At 34.7% G+C, this 26,036-nt stretch overlaps 3 protein-coding genes across 6 annotated transcripts in view; 1 reads left to right on the top strand and 2 right to left on the bottom strand.

Annotated features, from left to right (window-relative positions):
- Positions 1 to 59: 59 nt before the first annotated feature.
- On the bottom strand, positions 60 to 19,131 carry LOC141279837 (uncharacterized). 3 transcript variants are annotated; one of them, XM_073812692.1, is made up of 7 exons: positions 19,107 to 19,131; positions 1,715 to 1,776; positions 1,329 to 1,611; positions 1,078 to 1,214; positions 578 to 860; positions 313 to 449; positions 60 to 236 (listed from the first exon to the last, which is right to left on the bottom strand). In XM_073812692.1, exons 2-7 carry the CDS (start codon positions 1,773 to 1,775, stop codon positions 229 to 231), a joined length of 909 nt encoding a protein of 302 aa, XP_073668793.1. In that variant the 5' UTR covers position 1,776; positions 19,107 to 19,131; the 3' UTR covers positions 60 to 228. The 3 variants fall into 3 exon arrangements, with proteins under 3 accessions (XP_073668793.1, XP_073668792.1, XP_073668794.1); XM_073812691.1 differs by lacking the exon at positions 19,107 to 19,131 and adding an exon at positions 1,987 to 2,075; XM_073812693.1 differs by lacking the exon at positions 19,107 to 19,131 and adding an exon at positions 1,987 to 2,075 and having other exon boundaries at positions 60 to 233.
- LOC135779296 (fucolectin-like) overlaps positions 13,984 to 26,036 on the bottom strand; it is a 97,742-nt gene continuing 85,689 nt past the window's right edge. Inside the window, exon 6 of the mRNA XM_073812696.1 lies at positions 13,984 to 14,028. Within this exon, the coding sequence (XP_073668797.1) occupies positions 13,999 to 14,028 (30 nt within the window). The 3' untranslated portion in view covers positions 13,984 to 13,998. The remainder of the gene's footprint in view (positions 14,029 to 26,036) is intronic.
- On the top strand, positions 21,778 to 23,816 carry LOC135779280 (uncharacterized). 2 transcript variants are annotated; one of them, XM_065290021.2, is made up of 7 exons: positions 21,778 to 21,870; positions 22,084 to 22,148; positions 22,252 to 22,534; positions 22,667 to 22,809; positions 23,008 to 23,290; positions 23,419 to 23,561; positions 23,644 to 23,816. In XM_065290021.2, the coding sequence occupies exons 2-7, from the start codon at positions 22,085 to 22,087 to the stop codon at positions 23,646 to 23,648; spliced, it is 921 nt and encodes a 306-aa protein (XP_065146093.1). In that variant the 5' UTR covers positions 21,778 to 21,870; position 22,084; the 3' UTR covers positions 23,649 to 23,816. The 2 variants fall into 2 exon arrangements, with proteins under 2 accessions (XP_065146093.1, XP_065146089.1); XM_065290017.2 differs by having other exon boundaries at positions 23,641 to 23,816.

Here is a 26,036-nt window from a genome sequence, read left to right as displayed (position 1 = left end):
CAGATCAATCTATCGAAAGACATTTACTTGGGTTAAATGAATGTCAGAGACAAACTGTGTAACATGCTTAATTGATGTATTTATTTTATACATTATTTTTCATACCTCCATAGAACACAAAAATATGTATTTTTGCAAAATTATTAAAACAATTATTCAGGGCCAGGGACTTTTTTGAGATGTTATCTTCTTCTTTTGGTGGACTGTGGTGTAACTTCATCATGCCACTTAACCTGCTGACCGAAATAAGAAAAAACATTTAGGAAATTTATACTGTTAAACTCCACCTTTTGCTTTTTTATAATATCTTACCTGTATAAACCTCAACCTCACACAGAGTGAGTATTTTTTGGTTCCCTGGTAGAAAGATGTTGACATATTGCCCTTGAATATTGTTAAATGTAAATGTTTGTGTGGCTCCAAGTGGGATGGACTCAATTGTTGCAGCGCTGTGAATACACAAACATTAAGACATATACGTCCGATTATAACATGTTCACATTTAAAGGAAAAACTGTATTTTTATTTATACTTTATTTAGTTTATAAATTGTTTAAGAAAGACTAACAGCTCTTACAGCCCATTGTTGTTGCCATTGTTATCCAGACTGTTGCCAATACGGATCTGAGCACCTATTATCCTCTCTGGACAACAGTCTCCACGATTAGTGATGCTAACTCTGTTAATACTGAAGATCCTTTTGAGGTCCACTCTCCACCAGGGATTATCTTCTATTCCGGTGTGAGAGCATGAGCCCATCATGTAATTTGATTCTCTGTTACCATCTACAGCATGATTAGTATCTGCTAATTCATTGTAAGTGGAGGACTGAACAGCATTGGCTCCTAAAGCAATGTTATCTGTTCACAATAAAAAAAATGAACAAAACACTTCTTTCATTGACAAAGTAAATTATAATGGCCATTTTGTCTTGACAGGGATTTTATTAAAAAGTTTATATTCAGAGCAATGAAAAACTTGCACAGAGCACAACTGGACATTCATTTTACCTTCCAGTTAATAAAATAACAGTCATTCACACATTGATATGTTTCTTTCTTCTGTCAGTTTTTTTACCTGCATACACCTCAACTTCACACAGAGTGAGGATTTTTTGTGTTCCAGGTAGAAAGATGTTGACATATTGCCCCAGAATATTGTCAAATGTAAATGTTTGTGTGCCTCCAAGTGGGATGGACCCAATTGTTGCAGCCCTGTGAATACACAAACAGTAAGACATATATGTCCGATTAAAACATGTTCACATTCAAAGGAAAAGCTGTATATTTTTATTTATTCAGTTTATAAAAGATCCAAATTGCCCTTACAGCTTATTGTTGTTGCCATTGTTATCCAGACTGTTGCCAATACGGATCTGAGCACCTATTATCCTCTCTTCACAACAGTCTCCACGATTAATGATGATAACTTTGTTAATACTGTAGATCCTTTTGAGGTCCACTCTCAACCAGGGATTATTTTCTATTCCGGTGTGAGAGCATGAGCCCATCATGTAATTTGAATCTCTGTTACCATCTACAGCATGATTAGCATCTGCTAATTCATTGTAAGTGGAGGACTGAACAGCGTTGGCTCCAAAAGCAAGATTGTCTGTTTAATGTGATATAAAAGTTATAACAGGTTATTTCAGACTGCTCTATGGCCACAAAATAACGAAATAAGACAAAAACTTGGTATTTTTCATTTACTGTACCTGTAGAGCCAGCATTACACAGGCAAGGCAAAATGAGCAATGAAATCACAATGATATCCATCCTGATTAGAAATAAGAATACAACACATTATATGGTATAGTATAAATAATTATTTCTGTCTCAAATCCTCATCAGAAACTATTACTAAGAATGCTTATCTTTTTCTGATGAACGTCAGAGATTTTTCCAACTATGTCTAGACTGAAATTGTTATAAATTCAATAGTGTTCTATTGATGGTGTTGTACAAAGAGCTAAAGCATGATTCTTACCTTTATCTTCTCATTGAATGTTAGATCAAGCTCAAGTTTTCTTCTTTGGTTCTTTATTTGCAGGTGTTCTCCATTTAAGTAATCTGTTGTGAACGATCTGTTTGCTTATTACATATTGACTTTTGTTACAACACAGAGGATTCCCGTTCCAGTACCACACGCCAAATTAACCAAAATTACTATTGCAACATTTGTGTTGTTATTTATCTTTAACAACAGCTGTTGGATTTCATCAGACATCCAGTGACAAACACAAAAATGTCAAGTATAAGCCTAATGCTCCTTGCTGAAAACAATATAAATACAACTGAATGGTTTCCATTATATGGGCCGAATATAATTACATTTACATCAATGCAGTTTATCCACAGCAACACAGCATATTATTTTCATCAGTATGCTTGTTCTCCCGTTTTGAACCCATGCCCGTAACGTAATGCTCTAACACAGCATTTTAGGATTTTGCATTTAACCTCAAAACCAATTAAGCATATTTTCATTTGTTCTAATAGTTTGTTTGTGCATGCACCATAATACGACAGATATGGACGTATAAGTGATTAGTACACTTGGAATATATTAAGTACTTTTTGAAAAAAGTTGTGATTGTTTTGTATACTGTGTTTTAAATCATATAATAAATAAATGGGTACGTTATTTGCTTTAAATGCCTGAATAGTGTAATGTGTAATAAAATACAATTAATCCTGGCAGTTTAAACTGAAAATCATATTCAAATGCATGTCATTACAGCAAAATTATACGCCAAAATAAAATTTCATACCCTAATATATAAAGTTTTATCTGTGGCCGGTAGAGGCGCTAATTTAGTAAACGCCTCTGTTGGTTCTATTTGAGGCCAAAATGATCCAGCTGCAGCCCCACAGCACCACGATTCAGGCCACACGATCCAGGGCGCTCGTTTCAGGGCGGAAATGGGGGCAGCCCCGAAGCACGCGCTTCAGGACAAATGCGGTTTATCTATCATTATATTCGTTATATTTAAAATATGTATTTGATACTCTGTTCACTGTTCAGAATATTGGATTAATAATAATAATAATAATAATAATAATAATAATAATAATAATAATAAAGGACAAACGCAAGGTGAGGGACAGTTGCAAAAATGCACTGTAAAAATACTTTCCTGCGTTAAAATATTTTGTTAAATCAACTCAGATTTACAAGTCATGTCAACACAGATTAGTTGTCACAACTTATAAAATATAGTTGAGAAAAGTCAACTTAATTTTATAAGTTATAACAACTCATCTATAACAACTCATCTCTAGTCAAGATAAATAATAGTAAGTTGACAATTGTTAATCCGAGTTGATTCAATAAAAATTTTTAAGGCAGCAAAGTATATTTTACAGTGTGGCATTCAGTTTTTTTTTGGTGCAGAAATATTTACTTAGGAAATATATATTTTATTTAATGTGTAGTTGAAATTCTAAAAAAATAAAGTGTATTTGACATTTAAAAATTATGCTCTGTGTCAATGTTTATTTGGTAACAAATACTTATTAAAGTAGATACTAATGATGAACATGAAGTAAATGTAATTTCTTTTTATCAAATGAAAATGTATGTAGTGACATTACTGAATTATCTACATTAAAATTTATGTTAATAAAAAATATTTATATTTGGCTATATACTTTAGTGAATTTTCATGTATTGTTTTTAAGTACCATATGATCGAAATGTTTACTATTTATACCAAAATCCATGAGAAAATTAATAATTATGCAAAGAAATGTTGGTTTTCAAGACTCTAGTAATGCTGCGTTCCAGGCAACCTGTAACCCGTAACTCACGACTTCAAAACCACGACTCACGACTCTGAACTGGGAGTACATCGATCTAGTACGAGTTCACGGGTGGGAAGTCACGGGTTTGACTGCCGTTCCAGTGCACTTTCACCGGTAGAAGGTTGTAAAAACACGAGTTACAGGCTGCCTGGAACGCATAGGGTCGTGATTCGTGGTTTTGAAGTCGTAACACACGGGTTTAAAAACCTGCCTGGAACGCAGCAGACCGGTTCGCCAAACCATATATGGTTCGACTTCCGCCCTGAAACGAGCTCCCTGGATCGTGTGGCTGAATCGTGGTGCTGCGGGGCTGCAGCTGGATATACAAACGACCAAAACAATCGTATGAGTTGGAGGATATGCAACAGCGCTGGCGTCATCATTGTGCATGGTCAAGGAGTAACTGTGTACACAAATGATAGTTCAAAGTCATTTTCAAAGTCCGTTTCTTAATGTTTTTATCTTGATTTACCAATAGAGTGGGCGCGCAATCATTATGTGCCCTGACTCTGAGGTCAAATATAATGCAAAAATGCGTTCCTTTAATAATTTTATAAATAACACTTCAATAAAGTTGTATTTGTTAACAATTAGTTAATGCGTTATAAATGAACTAACGATGATCAATACTTGTACAGAATTTATCAATCTTAGTTCTTGTCAATTTTTTGCATTTAATAATACATTTATCCAAAATTTAAAATCCAGCATTAAAACCTTTTAGCATTAATTACTGCATTAACCTCCTAATATATTTTTTCATATTTCTACCAGCTATTTTGGGGTTAGGAAGAACCAATAAATATAATAACCTAATTGTTTTCTAAGAACATGAAGCAGTGTATTTGTCCATGTTTGTGTAAAACAGGTTCCAGTCACACAGAATTAAGTTTTATGGTGCAAACATAAAAAAATTTCATCCAGGTCTTAGGAGGTTAAATAACACAAAAAACTGTGTTGATATTAACAAACAATTAATGCCTGTTGAAAAACTATATTGTTCAATGTTTGTTCATGTTGGTTAATGTATTTACCAATGTTTACTAATACAACCTTATTGTAAGTTGTTACCAATATGTTTATAGGCTAGTTGTAAAAATGACATGCTTTCAATCAATGCAATTAAATAAATAATAAAACAAAAGTAGATTACAGCATTTAGATCTGCTTATGTTGCATTTCTTTTACTGTTTTTGCAGTGTTGATCATTACAGCCAATCATGGGACAACCTTGTCTTATAGGGCACGCTTTAATGAAAATCTAGGAGAAGTGCCCTTATTATGTTGAATTGAGCTATTCCCATTCCAGTAAAGCATTTTTACATATGCATAAAAACTGCCAAAACCAAATCTTACAGGGTCATGGGCGTAGATTTAGGGTGGGACGCTAGTGACATGTCCCTAGCAATATTCAGGGAAGACTGAATTGTCCCTAGCAATAATTTCGACCAAACAATTAATCTGTATTTATATATAACCACTAATGTCCTTCTTATTCTTGTGTTTTCTATTTTTTACTCATTATAATTTTTTTCAGGAATCATTTAAATGAGATTAGAAATCTTTTGCAATCCCGTTCTGTAAAAATGACGCTCTATGTGGTACACAAACGGTTAACAGCTTTCGTTCTCTGCAATGCCCGCCTCCGTAACTCACATCGCTAATATGGCTTTGCATTTCTTTAGTCCCGCCTCTCTAATCACATTGCTAATATGATTGGATTAGCATTTCTTGAGTCCCGCCTCTCTAAATCACATCACTTTATGGACTTGTCTTTACTCGCTACTACGTGTGATAGGATGGTTTCACTTTGTACAACGCGCCAAAGTTCACTCAAGACGCGCGTGATTATTCGGGCTACAGGTAAGTGAGGAAGAAAGTATTATTATACCCACTGTAACTGTTTCATTCACAAAATACGGAACAAGTTGTGTCACATAATTATTCAAGGACAGTGTTTTCACCAATACACGACAATCCCATGTTAACCTGAGAAGTTGCAAACTTTTGTCAACCTTTTATAAATGGGGTAGCAAGGTTATTTAGGGGGTCCCTAATCCATGAAAGAAAATAACCCCAACATGGTAAAAACATGAATTCATGTCATGATTGCTGAATACTTTACATTACTGCACTGTGGTCATTACTTGCACAGATGTAGACATAATGTAAGGTTGCATTTTAAACGTAAAATTATTTTTTTTTCACACTGATTAACTGTCTGTTAATGAAAAGAAGATTTAATGTGAACTACAGAAACGTTAATAAACTGTGTTCAGGAAACAGCATGATATACCAACTTCAACACTGGGATTTTTTTGGCAAAATTAAATTAAGAATTAAATATTAATTGCATATTCTTCATTGTAATAAAGTAAATATGGTTATATCTTACAATGTGATTTTCTTTTTTTTTACAAAGACTTAAACAGTTACTGTTTATTAGGCTCTAGGACATAACGAATTGTTTATTATAAATTTGGGATGGCCGGGGGTGGCGAGTCAGATGTTACTGAGTAAAGTGCATACTGAGTTGTCTGTTGTTTGTGTCAAGTAAACGGTGAAAAACAGTTTTTGCAATGCAACCATTTTATTTATGTCCCCACCAATGCCAGAATCAAACCTACGCCCTTGCTTGTAACATAAATCTCAAATCCTCATCAGAAACTATGAATCCTTATCTTAGTCATTTTAATGTCTTTTTGCTGTATGATGAAAGTCAGAGATTAGCAACTATTTCTAGACTGAAATTGTTATAAATTCAATAGTGTTCTATTGATGTTGTTGTACAAAGAGTGAAAGCATGATTCATACCTTTATCTTCTCATTGAATGTTAAATCAAGTTCAAGTTTTCTTCTTTGGTTCTTTTTTGCAGGTGTTCTCCGGTTGAATCATCTGTTGTGAACGATCTGTTTGCTTATTACATATTGACTTTTGTTACAACACATATGAAATTAACCAAATTTACTATTGCAACATTTGTTTTGTTATTTATCTTTAACAACAGCTGTTGGATTTCATCAGACATCCAGTGACAAACACAAAAAATGTCAAGTATTAAGTAGCCTAATGCTCCTGCTGAAAAACTAAATAAATACAAATGATTGGTTTTCTTTATATGGGCCAAATATAATTACACTTACATAAATGGATTTTATCCATAGCAACACATCACATTTATTTTTAGGCAATGCGTGTTCTCCCGTTTTGAACCCATGCCCGTAACGTAATGCAACACAGCATTTTAGGATTTTGCATTCAACCTTAAAACCAATTAAGCATATTTTCATTTGTTTCATGGGCAAAATATGAACAGTTCTTCACTTTTCTGAGATTTTCACTGCTTTAATTACGTGCTTCATTCTGTATTCAATGAATTATTATGCAACAGCGCTGACACCATCATCAATAAATGAAAATATGCTTAATTGGTTTTGAGGTTGAATGCAAAATCCTAAAATGCTGTGTTAGAGCGTTACGTTACGCGCATGGGTTCAAAATGGGAGAACACGCACACTGATGAAAAAATTTGCTGTGTTGCTGTGGATAAAATGCATTAATGTAAATGTAATAATATTTGGCCCATGAATTATTGTAAGTGTTATTCTCATTGTACATGCTTCCCCTGAGTTCCATCTTTAAGATGTAGCCTATAGTATATCCTATCACTGCTATGCCGACGACTCCCAATTTTATTTTCCCGTGAGTATAGATAACCACACGCTGTGAATTATCAGGCGATCTGAGAAAATCATGAGATATCTGGCATGCTAGATATCCGGACCTGTCGGCGATTCAAAATCATGCCGTGTGAAATGTGTTCTGACTGAAAATAACATTGGCTATGACCTTCAGCCAATGAGAAAGCAACATACAGGGCAGCCGGAAGTTCAGGGAGGAGTTATGATTCCAGTCCCACGTGAGAACTGCACGAGTAACCTCGCATTAAGTGTGTTCGACTTCATGCGGCTCTGCGCAGACCGATCGGCAGCTGACTTGAAGTACTGCATGCCGGTTAGTAATTTTGACCGACTTGAGCTGGCGCTGAAGGCACGTGACTGTGTCATATGGGCTGCGTTCAGCCCAGACAAAACGTGATGTGATGTGAAAAAAGGTGATGTGTTGAACACCCTGTTGTGATGACGCAAGAGTTGCAACTACGGTAGCTGAGAGGCCATGCTTTGTATTCTTTTTTAAATGTTTCTGAAGCCTGATGAATACGTTATAAATGTGTGTTTAATACTGTAAAATACCCCCGATGTTACAGTCACTGACCTTGCCGTCCAGAATGAAAGAGAACATTCCAACTTGAACCCATTGTGCCAGCTGTCTCTTTAGTACCGCTTTAGTACATGTTGCTGCTGATTGGACTGCAGTTCTGACACACCCACCAAACAAGAGAAAACGTATCTCAAACCCTGTTGCACATCGGTGCACACCGTTTCCAGGAAACATGTCGTTCAACCCGGAAACCGTAGCAAAACGGTGCACACCGTTTTGATCTTGAACGTGCCCCAGGCACTGTTGAGCTTTTTAACCACATGGGAGAGCCGTAAGCCAATCTAACATAAAGGACTACATTGTGTTGCTTTAAACATTTTGGGGCAATTTCCGGGACAGGTTTAGACGTTTTAGACTAAAATAAATGTGTGAGGTGTTCAATTTCAATACCTTAAAATACAACAGTGCCCTTTGTTTTGCCTCAAAATGCACACAAGTAATGTTTTTAGTAAGGCAATGTTTGTTAAAACTAGTTATTTAAACTATACTTTATAACTAAGATCTAGTCATGTTTAAACTAATTCCTGTCCGGGAAACCACCCCTATAATATTTCAATTTAATTGGGTATAATAGGCTTTAATATCTGCTGTGATATAAAGGTGAACGACGGTTTTTGTTAAATGAAGTTTTTTTTTTATTCAATCTGCCTATGCAGTGTGCCAGAAAAGGCCTGACATTTTCACTTTTACACTCTGTATTTGCAGGGCTTCAACTCTTCTGAAAAGAAGCAGCTAACATCTCAAAACAGTGACTGGCTGTTGTGTTCTTCATTGTATTTCCACTAGAGGGCAGTAGAAGCTTGTGCTATGTTTAACGGAAAAGGATGAGCGTTAGAAAATTACCCCAGTTCTAGATGTGCTGCTGTACTGTTCGATGCTCAGTTGTTAATTAAAATAATTCATCGTGGGAAAATGCTTTCTCCTGATTTCTAACAACTTACAACACTGGCCCTGTCTACATTTTTAAAATAATTTTGCCACATATTTTTGTGTTCTATGGAGGTAAAACAAAATGAATTAATAAAACTAGATAGAAAAGTTTGTAGACAAACGTTATGTTGGCTTGACAAAGCCTGGCCTGAACGTTTAAAACAGATTGACAGAAACTTAAAATTAGTTTAGTAGTCTACCTTGCTGTAAACATGATTTGGCATGAAGCTAACATGATTTAACATGAAGTTAGTATGATTTAGCATGAAGTTAGCATGATTAAACATGAAGCTAATTAAACATGTACATTGTAGGCTGTAATTCTGGTGGAGTTATAGTGTTAACCCAGCTAACACAAATACGTAACTGTTACGTAACGTCGATATGATGACCAAACTTACGTCGTGGCGATGAACCGAGTTACGTCGTAGCAACCGGAAAAGTGAATTTCCTGGATTCGTCGCCTGGAGTCTGGACGCAACTTTGCAACGTAATCAACATTATGGATTAAAAGTTTTATGTTGGTAACCAGTTAGTTAATTACCTCCCTATGATGCAACAGTTACGTTGCCAGTAAGTTATGTAATCACCAAAATAGTACGAATGTGTTACGTAACTGGAACGTACTTGGTTATCTTGCGACGTAAGGAGACCGTATGGCGACGTGGTGATTTGGTACTGTAATGGTAATGAAATTACCTCCATACACTGTAAAAAAAATCCGTAGAAATTGCAGCTGGGTTGCCGGTAATTTACCGTAGATTTAAATTTATGTTTTTAACTGGCAACATTTTCTTCAAAGTTAAATGAACATTAAAAATTTACAAGTCTTTGTCTTTATAGAGTAAAACTAAAAAAAACAGCATCAAGCAAAACATTCTGGGAAACAAAATCTGAAGCAAAAAACAGAAAAAGGTTGATGATGACTTCTGGTTCCCAGAATGCTTTGCATGAGGTTGTTATTGTATAGTTTTATTCTGTAAAGATAAAGACTTGTTAATATTTAAAATTGATTGAACTTTGAGCAAATTCTTGCCAGTAAATTACATAAATGTAAATCTACGGTAAATTACCGGCAACCCAGCTGCAATAACATTGAAATTTCTACGGAATTTTTTTACAGTGTAGTACGTAACAGTTACTTGCCAGCTGGTAAGTCATGAAATTACCAAAAATGACCAATAAATTACGTAACTAGTACGTCGTGTGTTAGGAATGCGGCCCTGCTTACGCTTGGCCATTTTTTCCTGGGAAAATGTTAAACAAAAATGTAACTAAATAAATAAATAAAAAAAACAATAAAAGTAATATATAAAACTTGGTTGAGATCCTCATAAATATGAATTAAAAATAGTTCACCCAAACATTCTCATGTTGTTACAAACCTGTATACATTTATTTTATTCTGATAAACACAAAAGAAGATATTTTGAGGAATGTTTGTAACCAAACCGATCATGAGCCCCATTCACTTCCATAGTAGTAAAAAAGAACATTTACTCTCACATATGTATTTACAGGCAAAACATATTACCTTTATAATAAATACAGCGTTTAACACATTTAACCCTATTGACCATTTCGCAAGACATAAACAACACTTCCACATAAACACTGTTGTTAACGTCTTCTGAAATTGTCAATAACACATTCAAGATATAACTTTAGATCCCTTGAAGATAATATGTAAAGACTAGGGTCGTCTATCATCAGCGATAGTCAGACATATGGCCAATAGCAGGCCATCATGATAGTTGGCATGTTTGCACATTATAGTTTTAAGTTATTATAATAAATATTATTATCTTTATAGTTTTACAAAAACGTGTGTTGTGATTTTCCTCGCATGAGAGAGCTTGTGGGTTTCTCTTTGCGCAAGAGAGCCGCGGGGCACAAACTCAAAATATGTGTTCGGAGTGTCATGCGTGTTGCTCGTCATTCATTGCAAAATGAAAAATGTGTAGAAATGTGTTCTATGCATCATGTAAACCATGTGCATCATGCGTCATGTCAAAATAAGTGCCTGCTGCACATATGTCGAAACGGAATATGATAAAAAAGATGCTCACGTTTACAAAATAGTCACAAGACACTTACTTAAAAGTAAACTCTGATTACACATGAGATTAAGAGAGTATCTGGCAAACGTGAGCGTCAGTTTTTTTTGTTAACCCTCCAGACGCGCGCGCAACAGGCGCTTATTTTGATTTCCTGACCTTGTGGGGACATTTTGAGGTCTCCATGAAGAAACAAGCTTATAAATCAAACAGAATGATGTTTATTGAAAATCTAAGGTAGCAGAAAGTTTGCTGTGATGGTTGGGGTTAGGGTTTGGGTTAGTGGAAGGGAGTAGAATATACAGTTTGTACGGTATAAAATGCATTACCTCTAAGTAATGTCCCCACAAAACATGGAAACCAGAATGTGTGTGTGAGTGTGTGTGTGTGTGTGTGTGTACCTGGTAATTATCACGTTGTGGGGACCAATTGTCCCCACAAAGATAGGAATACCAGTGTTTTTGTGACCTTGTGGGGACATTTTGATGAGAGAGAGAGAGAGAGAGAGAGAGAGAAAGAGAGAGAGAGAGAGAGAGAGAGAGAGTTAATTTATACATTTATCAATATGCCTGCAGGACTGTAAATAGCCATTGATCATGTGATGAATTATCATTCTGCTTAGATAAAATGCTGAAAATGTTACATTTGAAGTCAACTGTTAAAGTATGAAATAAATGTACTATGAATCTGTGAATTTATGGATGTTGGATTTTTTTTATGAATTATTAATATATTGCTGTCTGATTCTGGAAGCCTGCGACCGCAGTTTACAGGTGAGTTTATACAATTTTTGCTTAAATGTGTGTGCTATGAATAAATAGTGCTCATAAATGGCGGTTTAAATGTGGTGACTTTGAGCTGGAAACGGTATTTTTTACGTCATGACTTAACAAGCGGAAAAAATTAAATAAACAAAAAACGTTCTCTTGCTTTTCCTCTGAAACTTGCTCTTGGCTGATAGACGAGTTGGCAGACTTGAATATAGACAAAATCTAATATTTATTGACAGAAAAATGTTTTAAATTCATTCAAGTGTATTTTAGAAAGTCTATATTGAGTCTGATCATCTGCACCAAATCAATCACAGCAAGTGTTATCATTGCTTATCCAAAGACATTCATATGAATGTCAGAGATAAACTGTGTAACATGCCTATTTTATGTATTTATTTTGTACATTATTTTTGTTATTTTTAACACAAAAAATATGTATTGCGGCATAATCAAAATCAAAAACCAAACCATACCAAACCGCAGCAGGCTGAACACATGAGCATACACATTGAAGACGCGTCACGCTAAGCCATTGCACATGATAGTGATGGTCGTTTTCGAAGCACTGCTTCATGAGGCTTCGAAACATTTACGAATCTTTTGTTTCGAATCAGTGGTTCGGAGCTTGTTTCAAACTGGCCAAAGTCACGTGATTTTAGCAAAGGAGGCTTCATTACGTCATAACGGTTTCGAAACGTTTCGAAAATCCGATGGTTCACCACTAGGGGGAGTTGATCACATGACCAGTGTCTAATAAGTTTAGGTGAACTCGGGTCAGTTTTATTATGAAAGTTCATAAAACATTTATCCTTCTGACTAATAACACTGCCATGTTGTCTACTTTTTGTTTATAGACAGATTTAATGACAAAAATGTGCATAATTAAAAGGGTAGTTAGTTTTATTCATTTGTTTGCCCTAAATAAAACTAAAAACACATAATACACTTTTAACTATGTCTTAATTAAGTTAAATAATTTTTAAAACATATTTTAATAAAAATCTTGCTATTATTTTGTAAAAAAGTGTAAAATGTGTGGACAGATCTGCTTTTACACTGTTTTGACCAGCAGGGGTCGGCAGCGTGTGTGGGTTTCGAACTGCTTCGAAAAACTGAATCAATTTTCGAAGCAATTGGTTCAATTGATTCGAAGCTTCGAAAAGTTTCGTTTCTCCCATCACTAGCACATGATGAGATGTCTTTATTTCTCTCTTTCACGAGTTTAGAAAACACAAGCACTTACTTTCATTGATGTACTTCATAAAATGTGCAAAGATACTTTAGACAGACAGTGCAACCACGATAAAGACGATGACGGTCAACAAAAAGTTTCTCCCCATGTTCACCCCGCGGCCATGATCCAAAAACACAGGTGAGCGCACACACACACACACACTAATACAAACACCACACCCCCGATTGCCACCCACAGTAAGCAATGACGTCACGAATGCAGGTGCACATACACAACAGAATAAGAAGAAATGAATATTAATAAAATAGAAAGATCAAACCCAATGTATGGCTCCTACAATATGTATTGACAAAATTAATAAAAAATGTATTCAGGGCCAATGACTGTTTTGAAATGTTAGCTTCTTCCTATGGTGGACTGTGGTGTAACTTTATCACGCCACTTAATCACTTTATCACTGCTGATGATGACATAAGAAAATCATTGCGGAAATTTAGACATTGACCCACTCCAAACTCCACCTTTTGCTTTTATATTATCTCACCTGCCTACACCTCAACTTCACACAGAGTAAGTATTTTTAGAACGATGTTGACATATTGCCCTTGAATATGATCAAATGTAAATGTTTTTGTGCTTTCAAGTGGGACAGACCCAACTGTTTTTATATATCTTTTATTCAGTTTATGAAAGATGCCAATTGTTAAAAAAAAACTAACAACCCCTACAGCTTTTTTATGTTGCCATTGTGATCCAGACTGTTGCCAATGCGGATCTGAGCACCTGCTATCCTCTCTGGACAACAGTCTCCACGATTAGTGATGATAACTCTGCTAATACTGTAGATACCTTTCAGGTCCACTCTCCACCAGGGATTATCTTCTACTCTGGTGTGAGTGCATGAGCCCATCATGTAATCTGATTCGGTGTTACCATCTACAGCATGTTTAGCATCTGGTTATTCATTGTAAGTGGAGGACTGGACAGCGTTGGCTCCAAAAACAAGATTGTCTGTTTAATGTGATATAAAAGTTATAACAGGTTATTTCAGACTGCTCTATAGCCACAAAATAATGAAATGCCGGGTAAGACTACAACTTAGTATCTTTCTACACTAACCTGTAGAGCCAGCATTAAACAGGCAAGGCAAAAGTGTGAGCAATGAAATCACAATGCATCCATCCTGATTAGAAATAAGAATACAACACATTATCTTAGCATATAGTGAAATTATTATTTGTGTCTCAAATGCTCACCAGAGATAGGCCCATTACTAAGAACTCTAAATTATTATTATAGTCATTTTTAGGGATGTGCCCGAAGCCGAATACGATATTCGGAAGGGCACGGATAATGGCTTTAAAACGAATAACGAATTCATCCGAATAACAGAAAAAATATTCGGCCAGACATAATCACGTGTTTACTGGAACAGCGCTAAATTATAACCTCCTTAACCCTTGTGTGGTGTTCGGGTCTGTGGGACCCGTTTTTAATGTTTACTAAAAGAAAAATTATGCAATTAATTATTGTTTCAACCTCAGATTCATTGGCCTTGGCTCATTTTCTATAAAGAACATAGAAATAAACAGCTTTATAATGACTGTACACTGTACATCCCCCCTACACATTTATATTACATATGTAGTGTTCGGGTCCACTGGACCCGGGGTTAATAAGAGTGTAAAAAATGAATGTGCTATCTAACTTCACTCTGTTTTTCTTCTATCTGGGACTGATGTGAGTGCATGAGTGTGTTTTTATATATGTCTGTACATTATGTGATGGATGCATGTCAGAGTTTTGTCCTTCTGCACTTGCTGTAGCAGCGCAAGGATACAACATGTTATATATCAAGCATGAACACTTGTCTGCCCCCACTGTCCCAAACACTTTACCTTCTGTCTAACAGGAACCATTCTACATTTTACCATTATCTCCCTTACAAAAAATAACCATGGCTGTATAATAGTAAAAGTGTAGTAATCATGGTAAATTGGTGTATTGATTACCATTTGTAAAACCATGGGTTTACCACAAAACCTATGGTGTGCGCGCGCACGTGTGTGTGTGTGCGTATGAGTGCGGAGAGAGAGAAAGTAAATAGAGAAGTAGAAATAGAGAAAGTAAAAATTATATCCAAGCATTTTTATCATTTTAGGTTGTAGCCAATAGCAACACATTGTACTGCAGTGTGTGTGGACATAAGATGGAGAGGAACACACAGTATATGTCTCTAAAAAACAAGAAATGCATATGCAACACAGCTACATGATAAAAATTTGCTTCTTATGTGTTGTGTAGGCTGACATGAACAGGTTATGTGTTCAATGTGGATGATATGTTCTGATACGGCATCTTTCCAGATGGGGATTGTGCTGTGTAAACTGACACAAATGTGTACAATTTCAAACTTAGTTCAAAGAATAAAACATCAAAGTGATGAAAAACGTATTTGAGATGAAAAAGTGATAAATACTTATTTAAGATAAACATGTTTTTCCCCAATATCTGGGGGAGAACAGAATTTTCTTCTCTTATTTCATATTATCACAAAAACGAATAGCACTTGAATCTATAAATAGTCCTCTACTAGTGGTAAATGACAAATATTAACCATATATTCTGTTTATTTTACTGCAATAAGGCTAAAGTAAACATCTGTAAACAATTATACATAAATTTGTATGACTGCATTGTTTTAAGATACAAAAAATGCAGTGGGTCCACTAGACCCACAAACATTGTCTAAGTAACAGAAATATGAACACCACACGAGGGTTAAAGCAAAAATAATGTGTGTGAAGTGAATGAGTGCAATCTATAAAATGACATGAATGACATTTTCTGCGGGTCCCTTATTAAAAAACACGAGCTGTTTTGGAATTAGTTTAAAAAAGGCTGCAACTTCTTTTAACCCAACGGTCAAAAATTACCCTTTTATTATTATTATTTTTAATTACAAAAGACCAGAAAACCTTGATAAAATGCTGCACTCTGATAATAAAATATTCGTTAATAACTCCGTGTGACTTTTTTAATTACTTCAAGTTAAAGAAAGGTTCATTGTCAATCTAGGTGAATATAAAATAAATAATTAAATAGATAAAAATATGAAAATGTAACATTTTAAAAGCAAAATTTAAACTGAAGAATACATGAATTGCAATTAACATAAAAATAAAGTAAGTACCGGTAATTAATAACCGAAACATTTGAATTAAATCTTTCTAATTACCTTATTGTTTAAAATCATTTTGCTTGTTTTGAACTAAGTCAAAACTGGTTTATAAATAATAGAGCATACTGTTATTTGAAATTTTAAAAGAAATATCTGATTATTTATTTATTTAGATAAAGATTAATGAGAGAGTTTTTTTTTAAACAATTCGTTCCGTTTGCGCAAACGCTGTATGAACATAGCTATAATGAGCTCATTATAAAAGTATAATTGTAATGCTTATTATACTTTCGTAAATTCTTGTGAAAACCGATGTTTTTGAACTATTCTGTCAGTGCTTGTACTTGCGTGTCTGTGCGTTGCGTTTCGGCTCTGTCAGTCAGCGCGAGTCTTGTCGATCTTAATAACGTTTTAACATAAATCAGTCCCGAATTTATGTCTCTTAATAACTCTTTAAACATCAAGCAAGTCCTGCATTTTATTTTCAAATACCTGCATGTTTTTAAACCGAAAACAAGATGTCAGACATGACAGGCATAGTATATTACACTCTAAAAAAACAAACGGTGCTATATAGCACCAAAACTGTTGCTTTGGATCGTAACCATAGAAGAACCATTTTTAGTGCCATATAGCACCGGTGAAGCACCTGTGTAGCACCTGTGTAGAACCATATAGGGGCCATATAGCACCACTATAGCACCACATATGGTTCTACAAAGCACTATATGGTTCACACAGGTGCTTCACTGGTGCTTCACCGGTGCTATATGGCACTAAAAATGGTTCTTCTATGATTACGAGCAAAGAACCACTTTTGGTGCTATATAGCACCGTTTGTTTTTAGAGTGTACAGTAGGTTAATCATTTCTCTCTCAGAAAACGTACAGAAATAACCATCATTTTGGGTGGTTATTTTAGTTTCATAACTAAAGTATTTGAATCGCTAGACGAGGGATTAATCATTTAGACAGAATGGGTCACATATTATGTAACTGTGCTGAAAGACACAAACGCTTAAAGGTGAAGCGCTCTCAAGTTCAACGCACATAGGCACAAGCTGTATGAGGCTTTGAAAATGAGTCGTTTGTTTTCCATGCCTATTATTAATGAGAATCAAGTTATTTGTCTTTTTCATTAAAAAATTGTAATATTATTTTTAATAAATATTTACAGTTATTTAAGTTATAATTATAATAAAAGCAAAAATTATAATAAAATGCAACTATAGTGTTCAACTGATCGTGTTGTACAAAGAGCGTAAGCATGATTCATACCTTTATCTCCTCATTAAACCTCAGATCAAGCTCAAGTTTTCTTCTTTGGTTCTTTATTTGCAGGTACAGCAAGTGTTCAGTAGTTGAAGGATCTGTTGTGAAGGCACTGTTTGCTTATTATTTATATTCATTTTTGTTACAACATATTATCTTTATTTCCAGTACTGCATGTCAGAAATTAACCAGACTTACAACATTTCTTTTATTCTTTATCCGTCAAAAAAAAACACATTTGGGTTTCATCAGACTTCCAATAACAAATACAAAAAATCAAGTATTAAGTTATACTCCTTGCTGAAAAACAATATAAATACAAATTAATAATTTCCATTACATGGGCCATTAGAAACCATCAGCTATTAAGGTTTTGGGCTACATTCCTAGGATTTAATGGTTCCTGTCACCCATTAGAACCAAACACAGTATTAGTAGAGACCATTATAGTTTCCATTAAGATACACTCTTAAAACGAATGTGTTAAAATAACACATTTTGTGTCTAGTTAAGGACAACACCCTAACTTAACATATCTCTGTGTTATTTTTGGAACAACAAACTTTGTGTTGTTTTAACACATCTTTTATTTTAACACATTTCTTTGAACTCAAAATCAACACGAAATGACAAATATGTGTTAAAAACAACACATAATGTGTTAAATAGTTTAACACAAAACAATGTGTTAAATTAACACATCCTGAATGTGTTCATTTTAAGGTTGTGTTCATTTTAACACATTGTTTTGTGTTAAACTATTTAACACATTATGTGTTGTTTTTAACACAGTATGTGTCACTTGAGTTCATATAAATAAAAGGCACAACACAAGATGTGTTAAAACAACACAAAGTGTGTTGTTCCAAAACTAGATGTGTTGTCCTTAACTAGACACAAGATGTGTCATTGTAACACATTCCTTTTAAGAGTGTATATATTATTAATTTAAAATGTAAATATAATTGCATTTTTATATTAATGCATTTTATACACAGTATGTGTGTTCTCTTTACGCAATGCTCTACTCTAGGGGTATGATTCTCGCTAAGGGGTCTCGGGTTCAAATCGCGGACGAGCCCTTGATTTTTATTTGTTATTATTTGAACTAGTCATTATTATGATACCAATATGTTTATAGGCTAGTTGTAAAAATTACATGTTTCAATCAATGCAATTAAATAAATAATAAAACAAAAAAAACTAGATTACAGCATTTAGATCTGCTTATGTTGCATCAAAGGTTTCTTTAACTGTTTTTGCAGTGTTGATCATTACAGCCAATCATGGGACAACCTTGTCTTACGGCACGCTTTAATGAAAATCTAGGAGAAGTGCCCTTATTATGTTGAATGGAGCTATTCCCATTCCAGTAAAGCATTTTTACATTTGCACAAAAATTGCCAAAACCAATTCTTTCCAGGGCTTGTAACATAAATTTGTGTCTCAAATCCTCATCAGAAACTATTACTAAGAACCCTTATCTTAGTCATTTTAATGTCTTTTTGCTGTATGATGAAAGGCAGAGAATAGCAATTTCTAGACTGAAATTGTTATAAATTCAATAGTGTTCTATTGATGTTGTTGTACAAAGAGCGAAAGCATGATTCATACCTTTATCTCCTCATTGAATGTTAAATCAAGTTCAAGTTTTCTTCTTTGGTTCTTTTTTGCAGGTGTTCTCCGATTGAATCATCTGTTGTGAACGATCTGTTTGCTTATTACATATTGACTTTTGTTACAACACAGAGGATTCCAGTCCCAGTACCACACGTTAGAAATTAAGCAAATTTACTATTGCAATATTTGTTTTGTTATTTATCTTTAACAACAGCTGTTGGATTTCATCAGACATCCAGTCACAAACACAAAAAATGTCAAGTATTAGCCTAATGCTCCTTGCTGAAAAAAAAATATAAATACAAATGAATGGTATTCTTTTATATGGGACAAATATAACACATTTTCAACACAAAATCCTAAAATGCTGTGTTAGAGCGTAACGTTACGCGCATGGGATCAAAACGGGAGAACACGCATATTGATGAAAAAATTTGCTGTGTTGCTTTGGATAAAATCATTAATGTAAATGTAATAATATTTGGCCCATGAATTATTGTAAGTGTTATTCTCATTGTACATGCTTCCCCTGAGTTCCATCTTTAAGATGTAGCCTATAGTATATCCTATCACTGCTATGCCGACGACTCCCAATTTTATTTTCCCGTGAGTATAGATAAGAATTGTGCATATAACAATGCATTAAATTGATTTAAAGATATTAAACAGTTGCTGGCAAATAACTTTCTACAATTAAATGAGAGAAAAACGGAATTTCTGATTCTTGGATCCTCCTTGTCCATTCAACCTGGCCTAACAACTTACAATAAGGTTGTATTAGTAAACATTGGTAAATGCATTAACTAACATGAACAAACATTGAAAAATATAGTTTTTCAACCGGCATTAATTGTTAGTTAATGTCAACACAGTTATTCGTGTTATTTAATAAGACCTGGATGAAATTTTTTTTATGTTTGCACCATAATACTTAATTCTGTGTGACTGGAACCTGTTATGCACAAACATGGACAAATACACTGCTTCATGTTCTTAGAAAACAATTAGGTTATTATATTTATTGGTTCTTCCTAACCCCAAAATAGCTGGTAGAAATATGAAAAAAATATATTAGGAGGTTAATGCAGTAATTAATGCTAAAAGGTTATAATGCTGGATTTAACATTTTGGATAAATGTATTATTAAATGCAAAAAATTGACAAGAACAAGCATTAATAATTTCTGTACAAGTATTGATCATCATTAGTTCATTTATAACGCATTAACTAATTGTTAACAAATACAACTTATTGAAGTTTTATTTATAAAATTATTAAAGGAACGCATTTTTGCATTATATTTGACCTCAGAGTCAGGGCACATAATGATTGCGCGCCCACTCTATTGGTAAATCTAGATAAAAACATTAACGGACTTTGAAAATGACTTTGAACTATCATTTGTGTACACAGTTACTCCTTGACTATGCACAATGATGACACCAGCGCTGTTGCATATCCTCCAACTCATACGATTGTTTTGTTCGTTTGTATAACCAGCTGCAGCAACGCACCGCCACGATTCAGGCCACACGATCCAGGGCGCTCGTTTCAGGGCGGAAGTCGAACCATATATGGTTTGGCGAACCGGTCTTACTAGAGTCGTGAAAACCAACATTTCTTTGCATAATTATTAATTTTCTCATGGATTTTGGTATAAATTCTAAACATTTCGATCATATGGTACTTAAAAACAATACATGAAAATTAACTAAACTATATAGCCAAATATAAATATTTTTTTATCAACATAAATTTTAATGTAGATAATTAAGTAATGTCACTACATACATTTTCATTTGATATAAAGAAATTACATTTACTTCATGTTCATAATTTGTATCTACTTTAATAAGTATTTGTTACAAAATAAACATTGACACAGAGCATAATTTTTAAATGTCAAATACACTTTATTTTTTTTAGAATTTCAACTACACATTAAATATAGGGTGTGAAATTTTATTTTGGCGTATATTTTTTCTGTAATGACATGCATTTGAATATGATTTTCAGTTTAAACTGCCAGGATTAATTGTATTTTATTACACATTACACTATTCAGGCATTTTGAGCAAATAACGTAGCCATTTATTTATTATATGATTTAAAACACAGTATACAAAACAATCAAAACTTTTTTCAGAAAGTACTTCCAATTGTACTAATCACTTATATGTCCCTATCTGTCGTATTATGGTGCATGCACAAACAAACTATTAGGTCGTAATTTTTTTAGGACAGTCATGAAACAAATGAAAATATGCTTAATTGGTTTTAAAGTTGAATGCAAAATCCTAAAATGCTGTGTTAGAGCATTACGTTACAGGCATGAGTTCAAAATGGGAGAACACGCATACTGATGAAAAAAATATGCTGTGTTGCTGTGGATAAAATGCATTGATGTAAATGTAATTATATTTGACCCATATAAAGGAAACCATTCATTTGTATTTGTATTGTTTTTCAGCAAGGAGCATTAGGCTAATACTTGACATTTTTGTGTTTGTCACTGGATGTCTGATGAAATCCAACAGATGTTTTTAAAGATGAATAACTACACAAATGTTGCAATAGTAAATTTGGTTAATTTCTGGCGTGTGGTACTGGAACTGGAATCCTCTGTGTTGTATCAAAAGTCAATATGTAATAAGCAAACAGATCGTTCACAACAGATTACTTAAATGGAGAACACCTGCAAATAAAGAACCAAAGAAGAAAATTTGAGCTTGATCTAACATTGAATGAGAAGATAAAGGTAAGAATCATGCTTTAGCTCTTTGTACAACACCATCAATAGAACACTATTGAATTTATAACAATTTCAGTCTAGACATAGTTGGTCATCTCTGTTTTTCATCATACAGCAAAAAGATAAGCATTCTTAGTAATAGTTTCTGATGAGGATTTGAGACAGAAATAATTATTTATACTATACTATATAATGTGTTGTATTCTTATTTCTAATCAGGATGGATATCATTGTGATTTCATTGCTCACAGTTTTGCCTTGCCTGTTTAATGCTGGCTCTACAGGTACAGTAAATGAAAAATACCAAGTTTTTGTCTTATTTTGTTATTTTGTGGCTATAGAGCAATCTGAAATAACCTGTTATAACTTTTATATCACATTAAACAGACAATGTTGCTTTTGGAGGCGATGCTGTCCAGTCCTCCACTTTGGATCAATTTGGAGATGCTAATCATGCTGTAGATGGTAACAGAGAATCAATATACACGAGGGGCTCATGCTCTCACACCGCAGGAGAATATAATCCCTGGTGGAGAGTGGACCTCAAAAGGATCTACAGTATTAACAGGGTTAGCATCACTAATCGTGGAGACTGTTGTGAAGAGAGGATAATAGGTGCTCAAATCCGCATTGGCAACAGTCTGGATAACAATGGCAACAACAATGAGCTGTAAGGGCTGTTAGTCTTTCTTAACCAATTTGGATCTTTTATAAACTGAATAAATAAAAATATACAGCTTTTCCTTTGAATGTGAACATGTTTTAATCTGATGTATATGTCTTAATGTTTGTGTATTCACAGCGCTGCAATAATTGGGTTCATCCCACTTGGAGGCACACAAACATTTACATTTAACAATATTCAGGGGCGATATGTCAACATCTTTCTACCAGGGAACGGGATCTCCAAAATAATCACTCTGTGTGAAGTTGAAGTCTATCCAGGTAAAAAAACTGACAGTAGAAACATATCAATGTGTGAATGACTGTTGTTTTATTAACTGGAAGGTAAAATGAATGTCCAGTTGTGCTCCGTGCAAGTTTTTCATTGCTTTGAATATATCCCTGGCTAGAAAAAATGGCCATTATAATTTACTTTGTCAATGAAAGAAGTGTTTTGTTCATTTTTTTTATTCTGAACAGATAACATTGCTATTGGAGCCAATGCTGTCCAGTCCTCCACTTTTGATCAATTTGCAGATGCTAATCATGCTGTAGATGGTAACAGAGAATCAATATACACGAGGGGCTCATGCTCTCACACCGCAGGAGAATATTATCCCTGGTGGAGAGTGGACCTCAAAAGGATCTTCAGTATTAACAAAGTTATCATCACTAATCGTGGAGACTGTTGTCCAGAGAGGATAATAGGTGCTCAGATCCGTATTGGCAACAGTCTGGATAACAATGGCAACAACAATGAGCTGTAAGAGCTGTTAGTCTTTCTTTAACAATTGATAAACTAAATAAAGTATAAATAAAAATACAGTTTTTCGTTTAAATGTGAACATGTTATAATCGGATGTATATGTCTTAATGTTTGTGTATTTACAGCGCTGCAACAATTGGGTCCATCCCACTTGGAGGCACACAAACATTTACATTTAACAATATTCAAGGGCAATATGTCAACATCTTTCTACCAGGGAACGGGATCTCTAAAATAATCACTCTGTGTGAGGTTGAGGTTTATACAGGTAAGATATTATAAAAAAGCAAAAGGTGGAGTTTAACAGTATAAATTTCCTTAATGTTTTTTTTTCTAATTTCGGTCAGCAGGTTGAGTGGCTTGATGAAGTTACACCACATTCCACCAAAAGAAGAAGATAACATCTCAAAAAAGTCCCTGGCCCTGAATAAATTTTTTTCTAATTAATTTTGCCAAATACATATTTTTGTCTTCTATTGAGGTAACAAAAATAATGTACAAAATAAATACATAAAGCATGTTACACAGTTTGTCTCTGACATTCATTTCACCCAAGTAAATGTCTTTCGATAAGCAATGATAGCACTGATGCTGTGATTAATCTGGTGCAAAACATAATCAATATAAAAATACAAAACCCAAATCAGAAAAAGTTGGGACACTGTAGAAATTGTGAGTAAAGAAAGAATGGAATAATTTACTAATCTCATAAACTTAAATTTTATTCACAATAGAATATAAATAACATATCAAATGTAGAAAGTGAGACATTTAGAAATGTCATGCCAAATATTGGCTCATTTTGGATTTCATGAGAGCTACACATTCCAAAAAAAGTTGGGACAGGTAGCAATAAGAGGCCGGAAAATTTAAATGTACATATAAGAAACAGCTGGAGGAGGACCAATGTTTAGAATATTGTCCCATTCTTGTCTAAAACAGGCTTCTAGTTGCTCAACTGTCTTAGGTCTTCTTTGTCGTATCTTCCTCTTTATGTTGCACTGAATGTTTTCTGTGGGTGAGAGATCTGGGGCCTCATTTATCAAGCGTGCGTACGAACAGAAGTGTGCGTAAAGTGTGCGTAGGAACAGTTTTACGCAAAGTGTGGAATTTATCAAATTGTACTTATACGTAGAAATGTGTGTAAATATACGCACACCTCGGAGTATGCGTACGCAGAGCATCTAGTGGTATAATAGCGATACTACAGAGGACCGTCCATCCCCAGTGTTAAAAGAACACTTTGTAAGGGATAATGTAGAGGCAGCCGGTAGTTATCGGGAAATAAGCCCCGACAGTGTGATCAGGACCCGACGCGAAGCGGAGGGTCTTGTATCACACTGAAGGGGCTTATTTCCCGATAACTACCGGCTGACTCTACATTATCCCGCTTATTACACGGCTACTTGTCACATAAGAAAAAAAAAACTGGACATGAATATGAATTTGAAACATTTTATTGGCATATTTGTTTTAAATTAACATTTTTATCCTTCCGCGAAACTTTGCACAGATGCATAAAATGATCGTAATACCTTATTAAGATCCTCTGCTTCATACTTGTCTGTCTCCATTTTTTTCTCTTTTAGCCAGTCTTTGAGAAGTTTTAATGCCCATTCTGTATTTTTTTGTGTGTTGGCTTCGTAGCTGTCATGCTCTATTTTGTCAAGTTCAGTCTCAGTCAGCTCTCTGTGTCTTGTCGTGGTTGTCCAGTGTTTGTCACAAGATGGCGCCAAACAGACAGTAATCTTTATTGATCTTTATTGGCGCGGAGCGATCTTACTCGTAAAAGTAGTCCGGCTATGCGTTATTATTTTGGAGCGGTTATTATTCGAAAAGAACGAACCTGCAAATGTCTCAACTGACCAATCAGAATCAAGCATTCCAGAGAGCCGTGTAATAAGTCTATTTATTATCCACCCCCAGGTGTTAAAAATGATTACTGTTAATAAAGTAACTGCAAATCAGTATTGAAGTTAATTAATGAAATAAGTGTCTAACCCTATATAAGAAAGCTCCGTCAAATGCTTGACACAGTGGCTTATCTTGCATTATTGGAAGACTTGGCAAATCATCCATTCCGCCGGGAGCGCGTTTTCAGAGATCGCGCCGATGATGCTGGTTATGCGGCTGTCCAAGGAAAGTTCTGTCATTGTCTGTCCTCCTACAGATTTCACGTCGGTGTGCTGTGACGCGTTTTTTTTTTTTTTTTGGCTGATAATTTAATGTCAAACCACTTCTTTATTTCTAGAAGTGTTCTCATACCCAACGGAATTAAACTCACTGGTATGTTCCCATGCAGATTTGTTTTCTTTTGTTAGTCATTCCTCCCGTACTAAGTGAACCAAACAGATGTGTTTTTAACTTCATCCACCAGTAACTCAATTTCTGTGTCTGTAAAGTTCCTCTTTTTCGCTCTCTTTGTCATTATTGCGATGAGGGGAAAAGCACAACCACGTGACTTATAACGGGAGGTGTTGTCACCATATATGGTTCATCGGAGGCGTTTCGGAATGCAAATGACCATGAACCTGCACGAGCATGGTGCTTAAGAACAAGTGGGATTTATCATCAAGGATTACTTACTGATGTGCGTACGAACCCGGTGCGCACGTTTGATAAATCCCGATTTTTTTGTACTTAGACACATTCTAAATTTCATTCGTAGGTACAAATATAGAACATTTTCTACGCACTGTTGATAAATGAGGCCCCCGGACTGCAGGCTGGCTATTTCAGTACT

The sequence above is a fragment of the Paramisgurnus dabryanus genome, chromosome 19 (genome assembly GCF_030506205.2).
Source record: "Paramisgurnus dabryanus chromosome 19, PD_genome_1.1, whole genome shotgun sequence".
NCBI classification, from domain to species: Eukaryota; Metazoa; Chordata; class Actinopteri; order Cypriniformes; family Cobitidae; genus Paramisgurnus; species Paramisgurnus dabryanus.
The sequence above is the reverse complement of the archived record's forward strand: the minus strand, read 5'-3'. Positions and strand labels throughout refer to the sequence as shown.

Excerpts from the sequence above, each read along its gene's own strand:
- LOC141279837 (XM_073812692.1), bottom strand. The coding sequence starts at position 1,775 with ATGGATATCATTGTGATTTCATTGCTCATTTTGCCTTGCCTGTGTAAT. Across the intron at positions 1,215-1,328 it reads AATGGCAACAACAATAAGCT|GGCTGCAACAATTGGGTCCA; the intron begins GTAAGGGCAATT and ends GTGTATTCACAG. Across the intron at positions 861-1,077 it reads TGAAGTTGAGGTGTATGCAG|ATAACATTGCTTTAGGAGCC; the intron begins GTAAAAAAACTG and ends TATTGTGAACAG.
- LOC135779280 (XM_065290017.2), top strand. The coding sequence starts at position 22,085 with ATGGATATCATTGTGATTTCATTGCTCACAGTTTTGCCTTGCCTGTTT. Across the intron at positions 22,149-22,251 it reads GTTTAATGCTGGCTCTACAG|ACAATGTTGCTTTTGGAGGC; the intron begins GTACAGTAAATG and ends CACATTAAACAG. Across the intron at positions 22,810-23,007 it reads TGAAGTTGAAGTCTATCCAG|ATAACATTGCTATTGGAGCC; the intron begins GTAAAAAAACTG and ends TATTCTGAACAG.